At 41.1% G+C, this 25,797-nt stretch overlaps 2 protein-coding genes across 3 annotated transcripts in view; one reads left to right on the forward strand and one right to left on the reverse strand.

Moving 5' to 3' along the window:
• Window positions 1–25,797, forward strand: part of LOC136845304 (guanine nucleotide exchange factor for Rab-3A-like) — a 292,347-nt gene that overhangs the window by 34,280 nt on the left and 232,270 nt on the right. For both annotated transcript variants that reach the window (XM_067115511.1, XM_067115507.1), the window contains exon 2: window positions 23,391–23,477. The gene's annotated coding sequence lies outside the window, so the exon portion shown is untranslated. The remainder of the gene's footprint in view (window positions 1–23,390; window positions 23,478–25,797) is intronic.
• Window positions 131–9,875, reverse strand: LOC136845303 (uncharacterized). Its single transcript, XM_067115500.1, has 2 exons — window positions 9,664–9,875; window positions 131–5,297 (listed from the first exon to the last, which is right to left on the reverse strand). Exon 2 carries the CDS (start codon window positions 5,181–5,183, stop codon window positions 1,929–1,931), a length of 3,255 nt encoding a protein of 1,084 aa, XP_066971601.1. The 5' UTR covers window positions 5,184–5,297; window positions 9,664–9,875; the 3' UTR covers window positions 131–1,928.

The raw sequence follows: 25,797 nt of genomic DNA on the forward strand, positions 1-25,797 counted from the left end.
TTATGTTCATGACAGGATATCGACCATGGTTTGTGGTGCGGATGTTTTTTGACATTTATATTTATTTTTACTGTATATTTTACATAAGCCCTTTGGAGCTAATTATTTTCTAGTTCTAAGCAGACACAAGACACTTTAAAAATTTATTGTAAACTAAGAATAATACATAAAATACCAAATGGAACAATAAAATGTCTCTGTAGAAACAAAATCCAGCAATTTACAAATAAACATTAGAGAGGACACCAAGCTACTTGGAAAAATGATCAAAATTTGGACTCTAATATCCCAGAATTATTACATGTGGAACGAGTATAAGAAAATTATATTAAGAAATGCGTTGTCTTTTGCCAACTTTACACAGTAACACATTGTTGTCCGTTCCATTCTGCAAAGAGGTCATCAATCTTACAATGGTCAGCATAAAAAATTTACATTCTACTTTTGACACTCTCTCTCCCTACTTTTGTTTTCCCATTTGGCACACCAAATGGGGTAAAGGTTACTTGTTTCCAAATGAGGCACCTTTTCTTGCCATTGCAAATGACAGAATTATGACCCTAGTTTGCTGAGATGTGCTCCGAGTCTTATTCCTTGAAGAAATAATAAATAAACTGAAAAATTCAAGTGGTTTCCCTTTTTATCTGAACAGTCATGCTTATGTACTCAGAAAACAGATCAGTCCCGACACTTGCAGATAACATACTAAAATCATCCTATGTGGGATAAAAATACAGTACTGATATATATATAATACGTATTAACAAAAAACATCAACCTGTTACTAGTCATTAAGTGTTATTTTCCTTTTGCTATTATTTATACTTTTCAGATTTATTTTCTCACACTTACGGCTAGTGTTGTGATATAATAAAAATGTCAAAACTAAAGTCACAGATGTATATACATTGAAAATCATGATCAGCCCATCATGAATTAAATATATAACAATATATCCCCTTCTCAGTGGGCGAACTACCAGCCCTGTGAAAAACAGCCGGTCATTGTGATATGATAAATTAATTTCAGTTTCTACTAATACTCTCCCCTGTCAGGAATCTGTACATAGTAAAAATACAAACTATACAATTCAAGTACAGGTATTTATCCATCACTTATATGGTCCCATGTCACCTCAGTTCTAGAAAAGTACTCTGTGCACGTCTTTGAGGATCAAACTGCCTCTACTATATACAGTATTATTTTGGTTAAAATGAGGTTCTGTTTTACCGAGAGCCTGTCCAAGGACCAGGGCAAATGAGCTTCATTGTTTTCACAATAAATCAAAACCAAACAAAAACTACAAGTGCATCTGGCCACTAGGGCAGTGGTTTTCAACCTTTTTGTGCCCATGGCCTATTTTTGGCATCCCTAAATACTCATGGCCCACTGCCCTTCAGAATTGTGTAATGATGACAAGAGAATTATTGTAAAGCATTTTCAGAACACTATTATTTTTACATTTTCATTTATGAAAGACAGCACTGGCCTGCATTTACTGTAAATGATTTTTCATTTTTTAAATACTATTTTGAAGATGTTCGTGGCATGGCCCACAGGTTGAAAACCACTGGACTAGAGTAATACTGCATAAAAAATGAACATGAAAGAGAACAAGAAATGTAAATATAGCTAAGTAAATGTTAACTAGACATCTTGACTCTATCAAATATGTACGAATGAAGATGATAAACAAGATGGTAAACAGTACTGCACTGGCGAAAGCAAGTTGTTTAGCGAGTCGCTATGAAACAAATGAAAGACAGCGAGTTGAGAGGTGGCCCACATTGCAGTGTAATGCCTGTACTAGTCTTGGAGCAAATATAAACTGTAACGAGGATAATTCATTCTCTTAGCTGAAAGTAACACTGATTGATAAACATAAGTAAAACGAGATGTTTCTTGACTTATAAAAAAAGATTTACTTATCAGTTTTTTAGCTGTACTACTTTCATTCCACCTTGAGAAACCTGCATGCTGTAAAATGAGGGCAGATATTTTAAACCCACACTCAATCCTGTTTTCTTATATATAGCTGTCAGTTTATATGAATGCTTATAAACCCTCACATCTATTTCTAACTTGAAGAACTGTTTGAAGGCAATAAATTGTGGACCAGTCTCACGTTTGAACTCACGGCTTGTCAAACCTCCATGAAAGACAGATATCGAGTGTTCAGTTATATGTATTCGAGCTAAAGGTGCAGTGCTGGGCATTGGGAATTCCTTGAACAGAAAAATCCAGAAAGATACAACTTCCTTAGTTTGCAAAAGCATCAGGGAGAATTTTACATAACTATGTGGACTGGTTTTCTTTTTAATGAGATAATACCTACTCAAGTGTTGTCTGAGGTCTACACCTGGAAAGTAATGTAAACCCAGAATCTCTTGCATTTCATTGGCATACAAGACTGGCTCAATGTGTACTGCAACAAATAGCCTTGTGTGTTGTACTGTTTCTCTTCTGAAACAGCCACTTAGCTGGATTTCAGTTAATTGAAGAGACGTGTTAAACGTAACTGAAGGTTGAAAGTCATCTCCATGGAACAAATTCCAACCAGCTGGACTTTGGGATACAGTGTATGCATTGTATGACCAAGAATTGAGATAATATGAAAGTCTTTCAGTGGAAACTTTGATGTCATTCCAAGCAAGCCACAAGTACCCCAGGGAAAGGCTGGAAGTGGTAATCCTGAATTCAGCCAAAGGAAAGTCGTCAGTGTCGCTATAGAGATAAATGCAAACTGGAGCTTGCATGGATGCTGAAACACTCCTCAGGTATACCACTACACCTTTATCAGCGTTGAAAATCTGGGTTCTGGTTCCAACTGCTCTTATGAAGGGAACACTTAAGTCCAAAATAAAGTGTGGATCCACAATTTCACTGCAAACATCCGCACTTGATGGACTGTATAGTTTTTTATCATAAGTTGGAAGGCAATTCATACCTGCAAATATTTCCCCGCAGTTGGGGATGTCACACAGTTCCTTGCTGCCATTCAGACTCACATAGCACCAGAAATCTATCCTCTGGGAGGTACTTTCATTATTCATTTCAGTGCCATTTGGAAGAAACATACATGAGTTTCCTTCTTGAATATCTTCTCCAGTTACTGTTGTTACCAGGTGGCTTCTAAAATACGACCAAGGAAAGCAGGGTTTCCCAGTGTTACTCCATGTTATTCCACCGATGTGCTGTGTGTGTTTCTTATCTACTTCCAGAAAGTCGTAGTTATGGATCACACATGCAGCTACCAAAGGGCTGGTGTATTTTTGTTTGGTGCACAAGTTGTGGAAGGTGGTGAATTCAAGTGGTCCGAGCTGAGATATTTTGGTATCTTGCTCACCAGGTGGTTTCTTCAAAAGAGTCCAGTAACGAAGAAATGCACCTTTCAGTACGGTTTCATTGAGAATTGAGGACCCCCCAATCAACCCATTAATTTTAACAATACTGTGACCGTCCTTGAGATAATTCTCAATGCAAAGGCTTACCACTGCTCCAACTGGTATGATCTTCTGTAGTTTAATTTCCGAAACAACCTGCATGTTACTGTCGCAACTGACATCCGCATTTCTAAAATCAATACCTCTGATAAGTATACACTGTTTAGTCGTTATAGCCTCTCTTCGCACTTCAAGTAGCAATGTTAGTACCTTCTTAATAGAATGGATATTTGAACTACTAAAAATGGGCGCAGAAAAGAAAATGATGGAGGCTGGTGTGTTGGTTAACCGAATGCAAAGTTTCCGGCTTCTATTTCTCACCCTTTCATCCAGTGGATTGTCGTCCTTTGGGTACTGAAGGGGCATAGCTGCCAGAGGATGCAAGTGGGCATGATCATCTGGAGAAGGGTATTTGATCCTCCCTTCCATGCAAGTGTAAATGTTCTTGTTCACCTTCTTTATAGCCACCATGCTTGACCCTCTTATAGAATGAAAGTTAACATATCTTGGAGCCTTGTATCTTTGGAACACAAACCTGTCATTAAATTTATATTGACTAATATCCAGTCTTTCAAGTGGGAGCTTCAACTCTAGGATAGGTTTACTCTCTCCTTCAAAGTACAGAGAAATTCTTGTCCCAAGGAATTTTATCTCGAAAACCAGCCAGTCATGCCGTAGTTTCATGAATGGTAATTCTGCATATTTCCCTGAAGTATCTGTTTTCTTAAATATTTTAGCGGTTCCATTGCGCGTGGCAGTGTCTTTTATTTTCTTTATCTTATCCTTAATGTCCTTTCCAACCGAGATTGCTTTCTTTAACTTTCCCTGATTTTCCTTTAAATCTACCTCATCTTCCTCTGAATCTTCCATAATTTTCTTTCCTAAAACAAGAGTATTAGACTGATATACGATCTTTTGAATTTCAACCCCGTTTGTCGAAAAACTTACATTGTAATACTCCTCAAAAGTTTCACCGGGTAAAAAATTAATGTTCAGATGGAAAGAGTCAACATCCCCTGGGTCTGGCAGCCGAATCTGAAATACGACACTTAGAGTGCTCCTAAACTCAGAAGACTCTGGCAAATAGAGCATCAGTTCTCCTGACCCGGAATAACTAATATTGTGAGGTGACGCAGGGACATACCAAGTGGTGATAGGAATGAAAATAGTTCCTCTTCTGTATATTTCCTCAAATACAGGGATTTCCTTTTGCATAGGAATATCGCATGGAATCCACGTTCTATAAGCAATTCGATCGGTTGGTTGTGACCGTGTTGGGCAGGAAAGACCCAGTGTCTCATCAACTTTACAGACATCAAGACACTTTCTCTCCTCTCTGAAGTCTCGTGTTCCCTGATACTCTAGACCTCTACTGCTGGTTCGATAATGATAAAGCTCAGGGCAAAATGAAACAGGACAAGACTGTTTCCCAGTTAAATTGGGATTGAGACTAAAGCAGTATGGAGTCTCAAAGTCACCTGGGTTTCTGCAGAAGTTCTGGCAGAATAGCTTTACTGGAGTCACGTGGCTTTCTGCAGAAGTTCTGGGGACTAGCTTCACTTGTAGAGTTTGCTTCAGTGTTGTCATGCTGACTTGTGTTTGCAGTTTCATTTCCTGAAGAGATATCCTCCCAGAAGATGCAAGGCTCCAAAACTCCATCGGTTTTATGAAGTTCCAGGTTAGATGAGTATTCCCTGCCATCCTGTGTTCTCTTACAGTGATCTTGAAACTGCACTCCATCCTTTGGAGATTGTTCTGCCTTGATATGCTTGATAGTAACTAGCACCGTTACCCATACCATCAGCATAAAGAGCCAAGACTTGCTATGGAACGCTAACATTTTGAGTGATAAACCTGAAAAGAATTTGGGAAAGTTAATAGAAATTAGGAATCTTGATAAACTACAGATCTCTTTTACGTGGATATACTGATTAGACAAGTGTTAAGTTAATTAAACATTACTCAAGGAGATTAATAATGGAATTAAAACATTTATTAAATTTTTGCATAGGGTCGTATGTTAGGAAAAATACAGATATCTTTTTAATTTGGTATTTTGTTTCATAAATACCGAGGCATTATTTCAATTATGCTCAAACCCTGAATTGGTGCAGTTAATAGACTGGTGAGTTGCTTTATATATGAAAGAGTATTTATAAGGACTAAGGAAGTCCCCTAACTCAGTAAAGCATTAAACTGTGAGTTATTCCATAGTTTAATGCTTGTAAGACGGAAGACAGACAGACTTCGACGCTTTATAAAGAGGCAGGTAGTGAACCACCTTGTTGTAATATCTTTTCCAGACACCAAAGTGTAAAATGAAGGAAGGGGTAAAAAACTGTGCAGACGGATAAGGCAAGGTGAAATTATCTGTTATGTTGGAAATGACTGACTGTCTAGTGATACCAGCATCTGTTTGACTGGAGACTATATTAGGGGGGTCCTTATTAATGGCAGGGCTATCTGTCACTAGTAGACTAGTTTTATGAGAATTTTGGGCCCCCCTCAGAGAAGAATCATCAAATTAGCTACATTTGAATGCAGGAGCTGTTATCCTTCAAGGGGAAACTCCCATCCCAATGCTGTCTTGTTTGGTTGTTCAGCTAGTTCTAATATTTCACATAATGTTGAATGAGAACTTTGGAGGGTGCTCTGAAAAGAATCTCCAAATGATCTAAATTTCAATGCAGAAGCTGTGTTATTCTCCAAGGGGGGACTCCATCCCAAAGCTGCCTTGTCTGGTTGTGCTGCTAGTTCTAAAATTTCACATCAAATTGATGAATTTGTATCCAGCAAAAAGTTCCACCCTCTCTACCCGCTTCATCACTGCTAGACATCACACTATCCTTTTCTGGTTCATGTCCCTTAAACTGCTTTCACAATAATGTTGTCAGTACTGAAAAGGCACTTTTTAGTTTGAAAACAGGGTACTGTATAGCTTTTGAGATGCTGAGGACAGAAGGGGACTCAAGCTCCTGTGGGCTCCATTTGAACATGCCTGAATCCTAATATACTCCCAACTGTTGAAATGAATTTAGAGTTTGAAAACTGCACAATCTCTTCTATATAAGTACTGTACGTAGACATACACTGTTCTACTATTACCCTGTTACCATACTCATAGATATTTTACCATTGCCAATTGGTGCTATCTCTTCAATCACTCATGTTATCCTAAATCAAGTACTAATTGTAAGGAGGAGGATGTTCCTTTCTTTCTTTCTCTCTCTCTCTCTCTCTTGCCTTACAAGAAACCCCTTACAGACTGCTTTACATTACCTGCCCTTATCAAACATTTGGGGAAAGAGACATGTCAGCATTATCCAAATGAATAATGGTTATGAAAAAAAAGTAAAAGTCATGGGCACTGCTGAAGTACAAACAGTATGTCCAGTCAGTGGCTGGTAAAAGTACAGAGTGAATTATGGTGACCTAGGTGAGTAGGGGCTTTTCCCTAGCAGCAGGATACTTGCTTAAATTTGGGAGAAAAATATTTGTCCCTCTCCCTAGTAATAACTCACACTCAACAGGACAGACACAAAATAATATGCTTAACAGCCCTATTCAGTGCACAGACATATCAATGATGTATTCACTGTATTTATGCATTTACATCCCGTTCACCATACAAACAATTTTCATTGTAGAAACAAAAATTAATGGCACTCTACACAATTGTATTTCACATCTGCCAAGACAGTGCTTCAGTGTCAGTTGATTTGTACCGTCTGGAAAGAAACTTGTAGAGATTTTGACACTGACCTTTTGTTAGGCTATACAGTACTACAAAACTTATGATATGCAAATTATATCACTGATACTGTATATGGTGAGCAAGGCGTTATACAATGCATAGCTAAATGCAATTCATGAAAGGGAGAAACAGCTTTTCACTCGGGTGAACATGAGGCAACTTTTGAAGTCAGAAGGAAAAACTACACATTATGGGAAACAGCTGCTAAAACTTCTTCAGACATGTTAAGATACAGCATATTCTTGGGATATACATTTATGCAGCAAATAATACTGTATTAAGTAAATTATTTACAATTATGGGAGTTCAGTCCTCTTAAATTTTTAAATGAATTCATAAAGAATCACTGCTTATGATGGGATGTCATAAATGAAGAGCTTTAGTCACAATGAGTCCTTCAACTTTTCTTGTCCCTCTTTGTGTTTTTCAATGCAATACAATATTTGAAATCTGTCAAGCATTGTAAATATAGACCTTTAATAATTTTATGCATGATGTTTAACTTGAATCTCTTTGTTAAAGAGTCAAAATGGTACAAGCTCATCCAAGCTAAGGTTTGGGGAAATTGTAGACAAATATAACAAAAAATATCAGCAGTTTTAATCAACTTACCATCTACGTGAAAAAAAAACAATGTTTTTGTTTTTTAATGAAGCAAATTTTTGTGCATTAGACTGTAGCTGGAACAAGTAGTTTTTAAAAAGAAAATATTTGTTCATGCCCTGCCATTTGCTGTAACTAAATGTTATTGATATAATGGCTCTAGTAATAATAATGAAATCCATCGGAGGGTTATTACAATATCTTAATGGGGTGACTTAATGCATTAACATCTCATTTTGGTGTAAACTCTGTCTCTATTTACATGTACCATATAATTGCTGTATAGTGTAACAGGTGCATAGCATATTTAAGCTAATAGCACATCTTTATCTCCACCACAGGACTTTAAAATGGTAACTCTTGCACGCAGATGATATTGAAATGTAGAATATTCATTAATGTAATGATCTGAATTTGTTAAAAAGAAAGTTGATCATTTACAGGGCTGAAAACCCCTGAATTTATACATGCATCTTATGGTAGTGAACAGTAAGCATTAGGTTAGGTTAGGTTAGGATATGTCATTTTAAGGTAGCAGCCTTTTTTAGTGTATACAAAAAATTTGAAATTGTTGTTACTATACCGTAAAATACTAAATTTAGGCCTGTTCACTCAGAGTCATCCCTCTGAAAATTATGGGAAAGCTAGGTAAAAATATTCAGTGTTTGGATGTGGGAAACAGAAATTATCAGCATCATTAGTGGTGGTCAAATGAAGTATGCAGGAAACAAAAGCACCAGTGAGAATGATAGGCTATTTGTCTGTGTTGTTATTACTACAGAAAAGCAAATGACATTGGTCAAATGCCTGACCAACTTGACCTTGCCTCTTGTTTAAGACCTAGTGACCAGCTGAAAGCGATTGTCGGGGGTTAAGACTTATTTTCCCTACCAGTCCTTGAACAACTCATTAATGCTAGCTAGTGAAATGTTCAAAGACCCTTCACACTTTCTCTCTTCTGCAGTGTAAACTTTACAGGTATAAGTCATAATTTCATATAGGCCTAACTAATTTTTATTTGTGCAAGTGGTCCAGTTGTAAGACACTGACTTAGACATACTGTGTGAACAAAGTAAATGTCATTCTTACAAGTAAAAATTTTTGTTGCTTCTTGCAACATGTGCTGATAAATATTAACCTTCAAATGAGTTTCCCAGTATAGCCTAGGCCTACTGAGGTGATAACCTAGGCTGAAATTATTGCAAACACTGAAAATGCTGAGTAGTCACCAAATAGGCCCAGGATAAACTTGCAAAATATACCTCAATACAGGTACTTAAAATATGTGATAGGATAAGCCATTCTGAATCTGAGGCCATTATTTAGAATTTACTATGCCATAGGCATAAATTCCACGTAGGCCTAATTCCCAAGACCACTCGTTACTTTTCTCAGGCCGTAGGCCTAAAAGTGTATAATTCATTTATTGAACTCTTAATTTTATCCTAGAATGCATCTCGACACTAAGCCTAGAGTAGGCTAGGTGCATTAATGAACTAGAAACAGAGAGTCAGGGTAGGATAAGATGGGATAGTATCCTAGGCTATATACATAGGATTAGGCTAGGTCTAGACTAACCAAGACAGGATGCGCAGGATTAGGCTTGGTCTAGATTAGGAAAATTGGCCTATATGGTCATCTGTCATAGGCCTAAATCATTTTTCTTAGGATACAGACTACAGACCAATCAATACACCATTTCCATGTACAATATAGTAAATAAAATCAATATTAATGCATAAAAAGTAAGATATAAAAATACATAAATAAAATTTCACATGTAACGACGAAAAAAGACAAATGCCTACTTGACCACAGTCAAGTAGTGTAAGCTTCCCTATTCAAAGTCTTGTAAATACTCACAAGCGCTTTAGCTATTTGTCTTCATTCACATTAATGGAATTTTAAGTTCTTGCAACATCGTTTAACAGTACGGTAGCAATCACTTGCGTCACTTAAAAAATGGTGCAGTAGCGGTGAATGCAAACGTTGGCAGAAGTCACAGAAACTCTTCTGTTGAGTTATTGCAGTCATCGCTATTCGCTTCTCTCTCCCGACGTTGTTTCCGCTTTTCTATCAGTGTTACCAACAAATTTCTAAATTATGCCAAAATTTAAATATGGTGTGATTTTATGCTAACATTCTATCATTATTTCATACATTTCTCAAAAACATTTGAGTTAAAACAACGACGTAATGGAAATTTCAAACATTTATAGTAGGTGAAATGATGCGAATGTGACAAACTGACAATGTTTTGAATTGGATATATTTGATGATCTCTGCATGTTAGATAACTTGAAATAAAACATCCCTCTTTCTTTAATAGATTACATACACAGTTACTTACAAAATGTGTGAAAGTCACTTCAAACATAATTCACATTTTGATATCTCTACAAAATAAAGAAAACAAAAAAAAACAAATCAGTCTTTACCCACGAAGAAAAACATACATAATGTTCACGCCTTTACTGATCGTTTATCATGACTCTGTTAAATTCTATTCATAGAATTTAACATTCCTTGAGTGGGTTCAAACTTACTGACCCTCTCACTACAGCGTATTCGTTCTCTACTCATTTGTTAGAGTGCTGTTTTTGAGGCGGTTTCTTTTTTGGGTTTTAAGTTTACAGAAAAAAATATTCTTGCACAATTAGCATTGCTGATAGGAATTGTTAGTAATGCTTTCGTAAATTTGGACAAATTTGGATATTTTAAACTGGCTGATTTTTTACCAAAACATCTCAGTGTCCACAGTGGCATTTTGGGAAAGAATATTTGTTGCCTCCTCACTCATTACCAGCAACCTCAACTCATTATCTAAATCCTGCTCCTCTTCTGCAGCAGTGATTCCAGGAACCATTGCAGAGTTAGGCTACCTACTACAGACATTTTTTCACCTCCTGCAACTTCATTTGGGTCAGTGAGGAACAAATAGATGTTAATGTTGGGTCACTGAGAGGAAGGCGTTTTTGAAGCTGAGCTGTCAGTTCTACTACAAACTCAAGAAGCCGATGAAACATCCGAGCCGTGTTCTGGCTGTCCGTTTTCGAGCAGTACTCTCAAGAAACCTACTAAACTTAACTCCTCCATAAATATTAGAGGATGGTAAATGGTAACTCTGGTTTTTAGGGTCCAACTGCACCACTGTATTAACTGGTTGTCTGAGAGTACTGGGTTCAGGGTTTCCCAAGCTATTTGTTCTTCTGTACCCCCTGGGCATTTTTGTAGAGTCCTGTGTGCCCCTAAAAATTGAAGATGAAAAAGAAAAACAATGAAATTGATACTGTAATATAATTCTGAAATCTGTTTGTGTAGAGTAAAGCTTTGCTTACTAAAATAAGAAAAAAAAAAAAAAAAACAACATTGAACAATCTCAATGCAGATTACATCATGTATTGCGGGGTAATAGCTATTCTCTCAGATCAAATGTACCCCCTGAAGAGTACATGTACCCCAGGTTGGGAACCCCTGGTTTAAAGAAACAGCCAAGAATCTGTGGCCTACTTACAAATGACGGCAGTCTCTGACTACACAGTGAATTGTTGAGTGAGAACTTTGAAAAATAATATTTATCTTATCAGTCATGGACAGAACGTACTCCATGAACTGAAAGTATAGATGTGTATAAGGATTTGAACTGGACTCTTGTTCTGTCTAGGAAGAGAAAGTCACCTGACCTTCAAAGTACAAAATTAATGCATCAAGATATATTCACTATAGCCGAGAATGAAAATCGAGGAATTTTCTGCATTTAAGATTTTGTGAAAATATGCTAAAATTATGCTAAAGCCCCAAGTATGGTAGAATTTATGGTAAGCTCCAAATCTTGGGTAAAATCATGCTAAAAGCATAAAATTATGCTAGATTTAGTAACACCTTTCTACGTAAAATTCTCCCTGTCCATTAAAATATTTCGGGACCTGTATATCCAGTTCTTTCCTGTTTTGTTATTGATGTTATTTCCGTTTGCGTTTTGATTTCTTTTTAACCGGTAATTACTGTACGGATGCAATTAATGATGTGAATTGCAGTGGTTCCATGAGTTGCCAGAGATAGCCTAATAATAAATTATTTCAGTATTAACTTACGGTTCGGAAATAAACATAAAAAAATCCACTGTTATTTTCCCATTTTAAAAGTTCACTGTCTTCTGATTTCATGAACATGAATTACATAAAATATTTAGTGGCTTGAAGTAATTTGTGATCACGCACTGTGTATACGAATTTATATTTGCGAATGGGTTTTGAATAAAGTCAGGAAAGTTGTTCACAGTGTCGAAATTACACATTGAAATAACATCTAAAGTGATTCCAACACTCGATATTGTAGAAAATGTGGTGGTTTCAGGTTTTACCCAGGCTTTGTAAACGAAGCTTCAGAATTATCCGACGTTGTTGTGGAAAAGGGATTACGCATTAGACCGGTGCCGAGTCGTGTACGTTAGTGTTACATAGGTAAAGTGTACTCTTCTATAGGCCTATATTTATATGACAGGTATGAAAGATTTTTCCTTCCTTAAATAACAGCAAAATTATATCAAATCGAAACCTATGGTAGTCCACCTCATCATAACCTCATGGGAAAATCACCCTTTTAGGAATCTGTGTAATGTCAGGGCAGCCGTAGGGTCATTGGTAGTTCTAGGCCATTATCAAACCCTATGGTGATACAGTGTTGTACTGGATAAGAGGTTTGACGTGGACATCTGGATTCTGATAAGCCAGTAGTTATCAGGTATATTTGTTCAGAAACTAAATATTCCTTTATTTGCATTTATACGTTCCTTCCTGTCCGGAAGATGAATGCTTTGTGAAGATAACGGCTCTTTGAAGTCTGCGTTCACATGTTTCCAACCGAAGCTTCTGTCAGTTTCAGAACAAGTGAATAAAATTCATTCTGCCTCTAGAGCAGCGGGAAAATAGTCAAATTGGGAGAATGCTAATGGAAAAACGCACTCACTCTCTCACACAAACACATGCACACATTCACGCGCGCAATGTAAAAATATGGGTAGTGGGTTATGAAGTTATGACAAAAAAACTTAAGTAATTGGCTTGTCAGTCTAGTGGCACTGTAGTGCAATTGGCGGTAATTCATATTGAGAAAGACCTTTTAAATTCTCTCTAAGAGAGAGAGAGAGAGAGACTGACCGACCCTAATGATTTTCGAATGACTCTAAGTTAACAACGATCCGTGTCAAGTATACTATGTTAGAATATTAAACTTTTATTTATGATGCATTGGTAATGTTGATTATACGCTTGGGTACAGTCATTTGTTTTTACCCTTAATTCTTGTGTTATGATATGCGTGGCATGACGCCGCCTTGTGTAGTGTAACCGGCAAGCTCATCGCCGAAGGTACTCTGTACTGCTGTATCTCCCACATTCTCCATTAAAGTGACTCATTTATGTAGTGTTCGCTTTTATTTAATCCACCATCATGTCCTCTGCGGTCACAGGTTATGGGCCCAGCTCAAGCAAGAGGAAGTTGTATTTTGATGGTGATGAGGAGAAATATGAAATGTGGGAGATAAAATTTCTAGCCCATCTGAGACTTCGAAAACTTACCCTAGACGAAAGTGAAGATCGAACTTCAGCGGAATTCATCGCTAGAAATGCTGATATTTTTGCCGAGATCGTTCAAGTTCTAGATGATAAGAGCCTCAAATTAATAATGAGAGATGCAGTCAACGATGGAAGAAAAACATTAGAGATTCTATGGGACTGTAAAGTCACCAAATCGGCGCCAGGATAGTGTTTCGGCGGCGCCATTAATTAAGTCTCCGCTGAGCTTGTTTTCTTTGGTGACTTCCCGTTTTCTTCAAGCTCAATTAGTCACGCCTAAAACGTGCCAGGTCACGCATTTTAATCATTTTTACTTTATGGTATTTATACGAATGTCACACATTGTGTATCACATGTTTCTTCATTCACAGGCATCAAGACTGTATCTATATTGTAGCTCTGTATGTTTTGTATTGTAATTTGTACTCGTTCACTGCATATTATTGTTTATTGTTTCGACCTCAGGTCACAGTCAATTCCATTGTCTCTCACGGCCCGGCGTCAGTCGGGCCGCAATATAAGCTGCCTGGATCTGTAATAAAGTAGCAGTAACTTTTACCTGCTCGTTTCTTTGACACCTTACAGTGGTGACCCCCGGAGTATCCCGGAGCCATTAGCGGACTCACACGGCGACTCAGTCTTGGCTCCAGGATTTCTCCAAAACGCTCTTAGCGGCCTAAACACGGCGCTGTAACCAGCGTTTGAGCGTGCTGACTCTCGTCGGGCGTACCCCACCAGCGTCACTAGCGGAACCACACGGCGCACGAAAGTGCGTACTGACGCGAATGATACCCCACTCCAGTAAGGGGTCAAAGGAGCGAGCATGGACGCGGATATCCCCTCCTTCATGCAGTTAAACGCGGACCCCGCGGACTCCGAGGTTTACCTACCTCCCATCACAGCCGCCCGCCCCGCATCGAGGCCCTCCCGCAACTCCACACCAGCGCCCGAACACACGACGGCGGGCAGCACAATCGCGGGCCGCCCTCACCGTAAAGCTGCCGCCCGTTTACGCGGGAACCCATCGATGTGGAGAGCCACTTCAGAATCGCGGACCTCACGGACGAAATCCTACAGGCCGACACAGTGCTCAACGCCCTTCGGAGGACGTGTACTGAAAACTCATCTCGAAAGTACCGAAACACACACCCTCATACAGCACCACAAAAAGTTCCTCCTCGAAGCTTGCTCCTGCCCATCGCCGGCGGGCCGCCCGTGCTATCGACCTTGCCAATAATCCACGCCACGACCTCAATCCAAGAGACGCTTGGGGCATGGTCGTAGATCTCCTGTCAATACCAGTCTTGGGTGGCACAAACAAGCGGCAGGAGATAAGCTTCATACGGAAATCTTCCTTCGCCAACTCCTCCCGGAAGTACGCAACCAGATCGCTCACCCCTACACCATGCCTGTCGAGAACCTCATAGAGGCGGCACAACACCTCACAGACTCCGTCAAGGCTTCACAGCGGCTAAAACGGCCACACAGCCGGTCAGCTCCGTCCAGCCTGAAGAGGACGAGAGCAGCCCGTCAACGCCATCGCCAACAGGCGTCCACGAACCACAGCAGACGGAGGTCCCGGGCTTCTGTCGCTACCACAAGTGGTTCGAAAGGACGCCCGAAACTGCCTGCCGCCCTGCTCGTTCAACCGTTCAAAAAACGGGGTGGCGGGCCAGCAGGACAGGCCGCCATGGCAGCCGAAGAACCCAGGGCCTCAAAAACAGTAGGTTTTTACGTCCGCGACACCGTCTCCGGCAGGATGATGCTGGTCGACACAGGAGCCTTTAAGTCGGTCTTCCCAGCATCCAGAGAGGACCGCAACCAGACACCAGACCCGGCCGCTTTCTTGACGGCCGCCAACGGAACCCCATCCTCTCCTACGGCACCAGGCTCCTGTCGATCTCCATCCTTGGCCAGAGTTACTCCTGGGACTTCATCGTCGCGGACGTGGGAACCCCACTCCTGGGGCCGATTTTCTGGCGCACTTCGGCCTGCTAGTCGGCGTGGGGCACAAGCGCCTCCTCGATACCGACTCCTGCCGGTCTCTTCCGTTAACGGCGGGACCCAGACCCACCATCAGCCGCCGCCCCACCAGTATGCACACCTTCTGTCGGAGTTCCCTGAGGCATTTAAGCCCGAGCCGCCAAGTCCCCGGGCCCCAGCCAAGCACGGCATATACCACCATATAGTGACCAAAGGGCCCCCGACACGCGAAGTTCCGCAGGCTTCCCCCTCAGCGCCTTCAGGAGGCGAAAAAGCATTCGCGGAGATGGAACAGATGGGCATCTGCAGGAAAGCCTCCAGTCCATGGGCCTCCCCCTCCACATGGTGCAGAAACCGGACGGCTCCTGGAGACCCTGGGGCGACTACAGGCGGCTCAACATTGCAACGGAGCCCGACCACTACCCTCTACCCAATATGCAAGACCTCACGGCCTCCTTTCACGGGTCCAAAATATTCACTAAATTGGACCTTCTTAAATCTTATTTTCAGGTACCTGTTGCGCCAGAGGACATACCAAAGACAGCCATCATCACGCCCTTCGGGTCCTATGTGTTCGCCTTCTCCACCTTCGGGCTGAGAACGAACGGGGCCACCTTCCAGCGGCTCATGGACAGCATCCTGGGGACCTAAAATTCTGCGTCTGCTACGTCGGCGACATTCTCATATTTTCCAGGTCTCTGGCGAACACCAGAGGCACATCAAAGCAGTCCTCCAGCGCCTCCAAGAAAACGGCCTCGTCGTCCGTTTCGACAAGTGTACCTTCGGCGTCCAGAAAGCAGAATTCCTGGGTCACGAGGTGTCTCCGACAGGCGTCCGCCCTCTTACATCGAAAGTGGCAGCCGTAGCCAAGTTCCCGACACCCACCTCCATCAAGGCCGTCCAGGAGTTCCTTGGGATGGTAAACTTCTACAGGCGGTTCATCCCGGGATCGCGCACACCACGGCCCCTGACGGAAGTCCTAAAGGTCAACCGAAGTCCCTGTCTTGGGGACCCAGCCAGCAGCAGGCCTTTTCCCTGACGAAGGCCGCCCTCACCAAGGCAACCGCCTTGGCACACCAGGATCCCAAGGCTCCCCTCCAGCTGACGACAGACGCCAGTAACGTTGCCTGCGGTGCTGTTCTGGAGCAAATCATCAACGGCGCCCCCCAGCCCATCGCCTTCTTCAGCAAGAAGTTCAGTCCCGCAGAGTCCCGCTACAGCACCTTCGACAGGGAACTCTGCGCGATGTACCGCGCAGTTCGGCACTTCAAGTTCCTCCTGGAGGGACGCCCTTCACAATCTTCACAGACCACCAGCCACTGGTTCACGCCTTCACGAAGCAGGGGGACGCATGGTCTTCCAGACAGCAGCGCCACCTCTCAGCCATAGCCGAATTTACCTGTTCCGTCAGGTACCTCCCCGGCAAGAAAAATCCCGTAGCAGACGCCCTCTCCAGAGTCGAGTTGAACGCAGTGCAGCTTGGTGTAGATTACCAGGACCTTGCCAGAGAACAGGCCGCTGACCCAGAAACCCCAGCATACCGCACCGCCATCACATCCCTCAAGTGGCGGGACGTGACCCTCGCCCCCGGAGGCCCCAGCCTGCTCTGTGACATCAGCACAGGCCAGCCCCGCCCTTTGGTTCCAGCCTCACGCCGCCGCCAGGTATTCGACATCATTCACGGCCTCTCACACCCCTCCGGCAGGACCACGGCCAAAACTGCTTTCAAAAAGTTCGTCTGGCACGGGGTGCAAAAAGGACGCCACAGCCTGGGCAAAACAGTGCCTGCAGTGCCAGACCAGTAAAGTGGGTCGTCACACGCAGTCGGGGTAGGCGAAGTTCCCACAACCAGGCGCGCCGCCACATCCACATCGACGTCGCCGGGCCCTTCCCCATCAGGCGGATCCAGATACCTCCTCACGGTGGTAGACCGTTCGGCGAGGTGGCCCGGCCACACCCATGCAAGAAGCCACCGCCAGCGCGTGCGCTGAGGCCCTGCTCTCCAGTTGGGTTAGCCGCCGGCGTCCCGGACCACATCACAACCGACAGGCCCCGCTTTCCTCTCCGAGTTGTGGTCTGCCCTGGCTCAACTGCTGGGAACCACGCACCACACCACCACAGCGTACAACCCAGCGGCCAACGGCCTGGTTGAACGGTTCCACAGGTCCCAAAGTCATCCTCATGGCCCGCTGCACCGCCGAGGACTGGAAACATCAGCTGCCGTGGGTCCTCCTCGGGTTGAGGACCGCCCCAGAGCCGACGGCACCCCATCCGCAGCTGAACAAACCTATGGGGAACCCCTCGTGGTGCCGGAGAGCTCGTGACGGATGATCGCCCTCCCCATCTCTGCAGAGGCTCCGCGACGTGGCGGCAAGTTCGCCCCTTGCAGGCGCTCATACATCGACAAAGCAACCACCTTCATGCCGCCACAGCTGTCATCCGCCACCCACGTCTTCGTCAGAGTCGACGCCGTCCGTCCACCACTAACTAAGCCCTACAGGGGACCCTTCCGCGTGCTGGGCGGAACAGCAAGCGTTCCAGCTGGCACTCCCAGGCAAGAACGACTGGGTTTCCAGACCGGCTAAAGCCCGCCTTCCTGTCGGAGAGTCGGCAGCGACGAGCACCCTTCCGCCCCAAACGCACTCCAGCACGCCCTCACCCCGCAGGCGCGGCCGCCCCAGGAAGGAACCGCCCAAACAGCAGCCTCACAGGCGGAGGCCCTCAGTTATCTTCAAGGAGCCGCGGCACCCTTCAGCGTCCCAGCAGGTACAGGGATTAATCAGACGCGTCCCTCGTCTTGGGAGTATTTGTAAAGTCACCAAATCGGCGCCAGGATAGTGTTTGCGGCGCCATTAATTAAGTCTCCGCTGAGCTTGTTTTCTTTGGTGACTTCCCGTTTTCTTCAAGCTCAATTAGTCACGCCTAAAACGTGCCAGGTCACGCATTTTAATCATTTTTACTTTATGGTATTTATACTGAATGTCACACATTGTGTATCACATGTTTCTTCATTCACAGGCATCAAGACTGTATCTATATTGTAGCTCTGTATGTTTTGTATTGTAATTTGTACTCGTTCACTGCATATTATTGTTTATTGTTTCGACCTCAGGTCACAGTCAATTCCATTGTCTCTCACGACCCGGCGTCAGTCGGCCGCAGTATAAACTGCCTGGATCTGTAATAAAGTAGCAGTAACTTTTACCTGCTCGTTTCTTTGACACCTTACAGGACCATTACCGAGGTACTAGGAAACCAGAATCATCTCCTCTACACGGAGTTGACGTCACTGAAAATGAGAGGGAAAGAATGTGTGACGGACTATTTTCTTCGAGCGGAGGCAGCCGCTACTTCGTTAAAGTCAGCTGGTGAAACGATCAGCGACAGCCTTCTTATTGCTATGGTGTTGAAGGGTCTTCCAGAGGAATTTACTCCATTTAATACTGTTGTTATGCAGAGGATAGTGAGCCTACGTTTCTGGAATTCAAGTCTCTACTACGGAGTTATGAAGAAAGCCTGAGGAGCCGAGAGGTACATAGGCCTAATGTGAAGAGTGAGAACGTCCTTAAGGTGAATTATAAGAAGAATCCTGATTTTCAGTATGGTGGGTCTGCCAGTGGCTCATCAGTAAGATGTTATTCATGTGGTAAGCCTGGACATAAGTCTTTCGAGTGTAAGTTGAAGAAAGACAGAGGTAAGTGGTGCAAAGAATGCAAAATCATAACACACAATTTTGATGAATGTAGAAAGGCTAATAGGCCTACTAGATTTTCTAGTGCAACTGTGAATGTTTGTAAGCCTAGATCCACTAATAATTATAGTGATGAAGAATTTTGTTTCAAAATAAGTTGCTCTGTTGATAACATATCTACAGATGTATGTAATGTTCTTGTTGATTGTGGTGCTACTACCCACATCATTACTGATAAATCAAGTTTAAGTGTTTTGATGAAGACTTTGATGAATCAAAACATATGGTTGAACTTGCAGATGGTGCAAGATGCAAGAATATTGTTAAAGGTAAAGGTAAAGCTAAAATTGTACTTTATGATACAAATGGTATAAAACAAAATGTTGTTCTTGATAATGCCTTGTATATTCCTACTTTTAAGCAGAATATATTTTCTGTACAATCAGCTGTTAGTAAAAGAGCTACAGTAAGCTTTAATCCCAATCATTCTGAGTTGATAAGCCCAAATGGTGTGTCTTTTGAAATAAATAAGAAAGGTAAGCTGTATTATCTAAATAATGTAAGCTCATGTAAATCTCGTTCACTAGAGGAGTGGCATAAGGTTTTGGGACATTGCAATGTTAAAGACATTTTGAAGTTAGAAGATAAAGCTGAAGGTATGAAAATTAGTGACAAAAGTAATTTTGATTGCATAACTTGTCATGAAGGTAAAATGCATTTATCTAGGAACAGATTACCAGATGAGAGAGCAAAGAGTAAAATGGAATTTGTACATTGTGATCTTGCTGGACCAATGAGTATTGAATCAAGGGAGAAATCTAAATATTGTATTGTTTTGTAGATGATTATTCAGGATCTGTTTTTGTTTATTTCTTGAAACAGAAAAGTGATGCACTTAATGCTACTAAGAAATTCCTTGCTGATACTAGTTCTTATGGTGTTGTTAAAAGATTAAGGTGTGATAATGGAGGAGAATTTACTTCTTCAGAATTTAAAGAATTTCTGGTAAGTAATAAGATTAAACAAGAATTTTCTTCACCAAATCCACCACACCAAAATGGTACTGCTGAGAGAATGTGGCGTACATTGTTTGAAATGGCTAGATGTCTCTTAATTGAAGCAAAGCTATCAAAATTCATGTGGAATTATGCTGTTAGGGCAGCTGCTTATATAAGGAATAGATGCTATAATTCTAGACTAGATAAAACCCCATATGAAGTGTTAATGTCTAAGAAGCCTAAACTTGAAAATATGCATATTTTTGGTTCCCTGTGTTATGCTTATGTAGAAAAGAAAGCTAAGCTAGACCCAAGATGTGAAAAGGGAATATTTGTTGGCTATGATTCATGCAGTCCTGCTTATCTTGTATATTATCCAGGAACTGACAGTTTGAGAAAGGTTAGGTTAGTACATTTTACTGATAAATTCAATGTTGATAAATCCCAGTGTCTAAAGGAAGATGGTGAATCAGAAGATAGTGAATCAGATTCTGATAATGAGAATGTCATTTGCAATGAAAAGAAAACAACTGTTAATGATAATCAAAGTGATCCTGTTTCTAAACCTATCCTTGTTGAAGATGAGCATAGTGAAATTAATGCAGATTTGACTGAAACTGAAAGGGAAGGTGAGTCCCGTTATCCAAGTAGGGAGCGAACTGCTCCCAAATATCTTGAAGAATATGTTGATCCTGATGATGTTGATTTACTGGGCTATTCTGTTCATTATTGTTGTAAAGTAACTGAAATTCCTGAAGGCTATAGAGAGGCATTAAATTCACATGTGGCTCACAAATGGAAAGCTGCAATGGATGATGAAATTCAATTTTTAAGAGATAACAATACTTATGAATTGTGTAGTTTACCAAACAACCGTTGTATTGTAGGTGGACGATGGGTATATGCCATTAAAGAAGGGTTAAATGGTGAAGAGCAATATAAAGCTCGCTATGTTGCAAAAGGGTATTCTCAAATTGAAGGTGTTGTTGATTACCATGATGTATATATTTGTTTGATGTGCAGTAATTTGCAGATTGATGAGAATAAAAGTTTATGAGGGGGTGTTAGAATATTAAACTTTTATTTATGATGCATTGGTAATGTTGATTATATGCTTGGGTACAGTCATTTGTTTTTACCCATAATTCTTGTGTTATGATATGCGTGGCATGACGCCGCCTTGTGTAGTGTAACCGGCAAGCTCATCGCCGAAGGTACTCTGTACTGCTGTATCTCCCACATTCTCCATTAAAGTGACTCATTTATGTAGTGATCGCTTTTATTTAATCCACCATCATGTCCTCTGCGGTCACATACTATACATGGGTTTTTCAGTCTCAGCGTCACCATTTCTGTTATGTATCCTGTATTTCTCTGTAAATGGCTTCACAGATTCACAAGCTCTGCCTTAATGAAGCTTGTTCTAGGTTACATTTAAATTTGCTGCCATTTTCGTAACCAATACGAAAGCGATTTAAAAGCAGGATGAGTTGCCATAATGGTGCATCCTATTCAACCAACGATCTCTAACGCAGTAAAATGCACACGATTCTAATGCCATTGTCATAAAAATGATAAAAATCTGAAGGCAATCCATTTCGAGGCGGATACAGTTACAGAATGGACGTTTGAGTGTGTCAAAAGGATAAGTGGATTCATTTGCCAAGAACTCTCAAGCGCACGGAAGATCGCGTGGCTGCGAAACATTACCTAGAGTCTAGCCCGATGCCGTTACGAGATGCAGGGAAGGAAAGCGAGGGAGAATTTTTCTCTCTCTCTTAAGTTTTCGAATCTAATCAATAGGTTTTCATTATTTTTATATGAATGTAAGACTCAGTGACCCATCATCCTATTTAAATCAGTAGTAATCTTGACCCCAGATCCTTCAGGATCTCGTCATCGTCATAGAAGGATGGCATATAGGAACTGTTGGTTTAAGGAGAAATTGTTCTCTTTCCTGTGACCAGTATTTTAAATCACTTTTACTTTTTTAACTGGTCGTGTTATCATTAAACCGTATAAATTATGTCGTCTTTGTTTGTATGGATGTGCCTGTCTTATCCGCGTCTTAATGGTGTAGGCAAAACCTTTCTTTTGTATATTACACCGCAGTGTGAATCCATGTAATTTTCTGTGTAACAACGGTAGTGTATGGTCAATAAACTGCCTTTAGACTCTTCAAATCCTCTCTCCTCCTCCCAAGAATGGGGCTGGGACATGTGTGTTATCCTCCCTCAAAATCTAGCCTTTTACTGTACCTTGGTCTAAGCAAGGTCGAGTTGGACTAGTTATAATGACTCTGCGGTCTTGAGTTCCTGTCTCGCCTGCTGTCTCATATACCATTCATTTTTAGACTATACGGGTACTCTCAAAAGTCAAGAAAACACAAACACACACACTGTCTGCCTAGGCACATACAGTTCCGTCGAAGGGATGGGAAAGAAACAAACTCCTGTTCTGTGTTCAGCAGACTGGCACAATATTGCGGAGTCTGCTTCCTCGGACGGAAAATCATCACGTTTGGGAGCGCCAGATATCAGCTTCGCGGAGCAAATTCCTTTTATCCCGCCTTTCTGTCTTTTCATCCGGCTTTTCATTATTCCCACAGCTTCGTTGGCAAGTGTAAATAGCCGGTTTTATTAGGTGTTCATTGGTCTGAAATATTTTTTTAACATTACACATTTTAAAGAGGCTAAATGCCTAGCTTTGCTAGGCTTTTGCTGAGATAAATGTATTTATTATTCTCACAGCTTCGTTGACAGGGGTAATACTTTGGTTTTGTTACGCGTTCATTGGTCTGTAATAATTTTTTAACAGTCAGATTCTTTAAGAAAGGATAAATGCCATATTATAGCTAAGATTTTGTTAAGATGAATGAATTTATTATTTCAACACCTTCGTTGGCAAGTGTAATAAGTCGGTTTTATTACGTGTTCCTTGGTCTGTAATATTTTTTGAACACAACTTTTTAATAAAGGCAGATTGTTGTGGGCCGTGGCAAACGTATTGACTATTCTCCCAGCCTCGTTCTCAGTCGTAATAAATAAGTTTTTTTACGCGTTCATTGATCTTGTATTTTTAGTGCGTGTGTAAAGTCAAGAAATGATTTTGAATCATTTTAAAAAGGTTGTTACTGTGTAGGTTTCAAGATTCTATAACAAAGTCATCGCTTGGGCTAGAGTCAAGTTATAATTTCGTCATATTTTTTTTTGAGGGTGTATCCTCAGCATGAATAATAATTATATCATTTTTCAATGTTTGACAATGATTGCTGAACTTATGATCAGCCAATATTCGACAAATATTTATTTTTTTAATTTATAATTTTTCGATTTTTGACAGATAATTGCTGAACTTCAAGGCACATCTAACACAGAGTGCTTGCTCAAGTGATTACCAGTACACTGCAGTTATTACAACGTTAAAACGGTAAGCCTATCTAGGCTGTTTTTCAATTTAAGTATTTTCTCACCATTATCAGAGGGCTGACCATAAATATGTAATAGTCCCAGAGTATTATCATTAAGGAAATTTTCTTTTCATTGCTTAACTGAGACGCGTAGGCCTATACGATATAGCTTTTGGTGTGCACGATAGAAGTTGAATTTCTTGTTTCACGGACTGGCGAGTTATTAGCTAATTAATTTTGTAGATATTATATTCTTAAATAGTATTTTTTAGTTAATTTATATTTGTAGATATTAATCATAATTTTTTATTGGCTTGGATGATACTTCTTAAGAAAGTCTATGGAATAATTTCAAAAGTAGTAGCTGTTGTTGATAGCATAGCAGATATGGAATTCAAGAGAGAGAGAGAGAGAGAGAGAGAGAGAGAGAGAGAGAGAGAGAGAGAGAGAGAGAATACGAACTTGAGAACCAACAACAAACACTTACTCCAATGTGCAACGATAGTTCTCTACTCCGGCGGAAGAGAATATTGCATAAATAACACAAAAGAGAGAAGAAAACAAAGCCATTATTCACGAGAGAGAAAGAGAGAGAGAGAGTGAGAGAGTTTCTTTGCTGTAGTTTCCATTAGCTATTTTCCCATTTTTCCACCTCATTTGAAAGCAGAACGACTATAGAGGGGGAGAGAGAGCACACTCGGTTCTTTATCATTCATATTCTTTTCAGTTTCCTCAATGATTCTACTCCTTCAGAAAAAGAGACCATATGACCTCTCTCTCTCTCTCTCTCTCTCTCTCTCTCTCTCTCTCTCTCTCTCTCTCTCTCTCTCTCTCTCTCTCTCTCTCAATTATTTTCTTAGGCGTAACCAAGGTAACTACAAACCCCGGCTGTGCTTCCGAGGGGAAATCATCATGTAAGGTCAAGGTGAGCGGGAAACTCTCTCTCTCTCTCTCTCTCTCTCTCTCTCTCTCTCTCTCTCTCTCTCTCTCTCTCTCTCTCTCTCTCTCTCTCCACCAAAGAGCATAAATCACAGCCACCAACCCCACCTCCACACATCATTACAATCTCTCTCTCTCTCTCTCTCTCTCTCTCTCTCTCTCTCTCTCTCTCTCTCGTGAATTATGACTTTGTTTACTTCCCTTCTTGCGTTCTTCATCCATTATTCTCTTTGGTTGGAGAGAAGAATTATCGTTGCATATTGGAAGAAACGTTTGCTACCGGCTCTCTATCTCTCCCTCTCATCAATCTTCTTTCAGATAAGGTGGAAAAATTATTAATAAAGGCCAAAAGTAAGCTAAAGCAAAGAAAATCTCCCTCTCTCCCTCTCTCTCTCTCTCTCTCTCTCTCTCTCTCTCTCTCTCTCTCTCTCTCTCTCTCTCTCTCTCTCACATCAATCTTCTTTCAGATAAGGTGGAAAAAATATTAATAAAGACCAAAAGTAAGCTGAAGCAAAGAAACTCTCTCTCTCTCTCTCTCTCTCTCTCTCTCTCTCTCTCTCTCTCTCTCTCTCTCTCTCTCTCTCTCTACGTTCTGCTTTCTAATAAGACAGACAAATGATAAGCAGAGGGGTACAGTAAGCTAAAGCAGAAGAAACTGCTCTCTCTCTCTCTCTCTCTCTCTCTCTCTCTCTCTCTCTCTCTCTCTCTCTCTCTCTCTCTCTCTCTCATATAGCGTCCACGCTCAAACGTAATGGGTTTTTGAATAATTTCCTTTTTATCCTGTCGTAGAGAACGGTGCTATTATTTGCCACGGGCTTCTTGCAGAGCCTCCTTCAATAATAAGGCTTTCAATAACGGCTATTCCATTATCCCTGCCCCGTCCGCTATCGACGTTAGTATTTTATTATTTCTGTCTTTTGGCAGCAATGGCTTCGTGTCTGTCAACGTCGACTTGTTTTCAATTTTAGTCCTTCCGATGGTGTTGTAGGATTTCTGTTATTCCTTCTTCTTCTTCTTCTTCTTCTTCTTCTTCTTCTTCTTCTTCTTCTTCTTCTTCTTCTTCTCCTTCTCCTTCTCTCGAACGTCTGTTGTTTTGCAGACTTCTGTTGATTTTAGACAAATATATCAGTTAACCATTTTTACCTTTGCGTGTATCATTATTTTGATCGTATTAATTTCAGGTAGTAATGTTTAAATGGTCAAAATATTCATCACTCACTTACTTAAAATATTAATTTTTATTGGAGAAGAGAATTTTCTTAGAATTTTCGCAAAATTTTTCGTTCTGTTTTCTTGACCTATAATCCGATCAACCCAAAGGGTAGATGCTTCTGTAAATGATTACCACATGAACATGGTGTCCCTGGATACTTTGTATTTCTATCAGCCAGTTCGACATTG

The sequence above is a fragment of the Macrobrachium rosenbergii genome, chromosome 13 (genome assembly GCF_040412425.1).
Source record: "Macrobrachium rosenbergii isolate ZJJX-2024 chromosome 13, ASM4041242v1, whole genome shotgun sequence".
In the NCBI taxonomy this organism is placed as follows: domain Eukaryota; kingdom Metazoa; phylum Arthropoda; class Malacostraca; order Decapoda; family Palaemonidae; genus Macrobrachium; species Macrobrachium rosenbergii.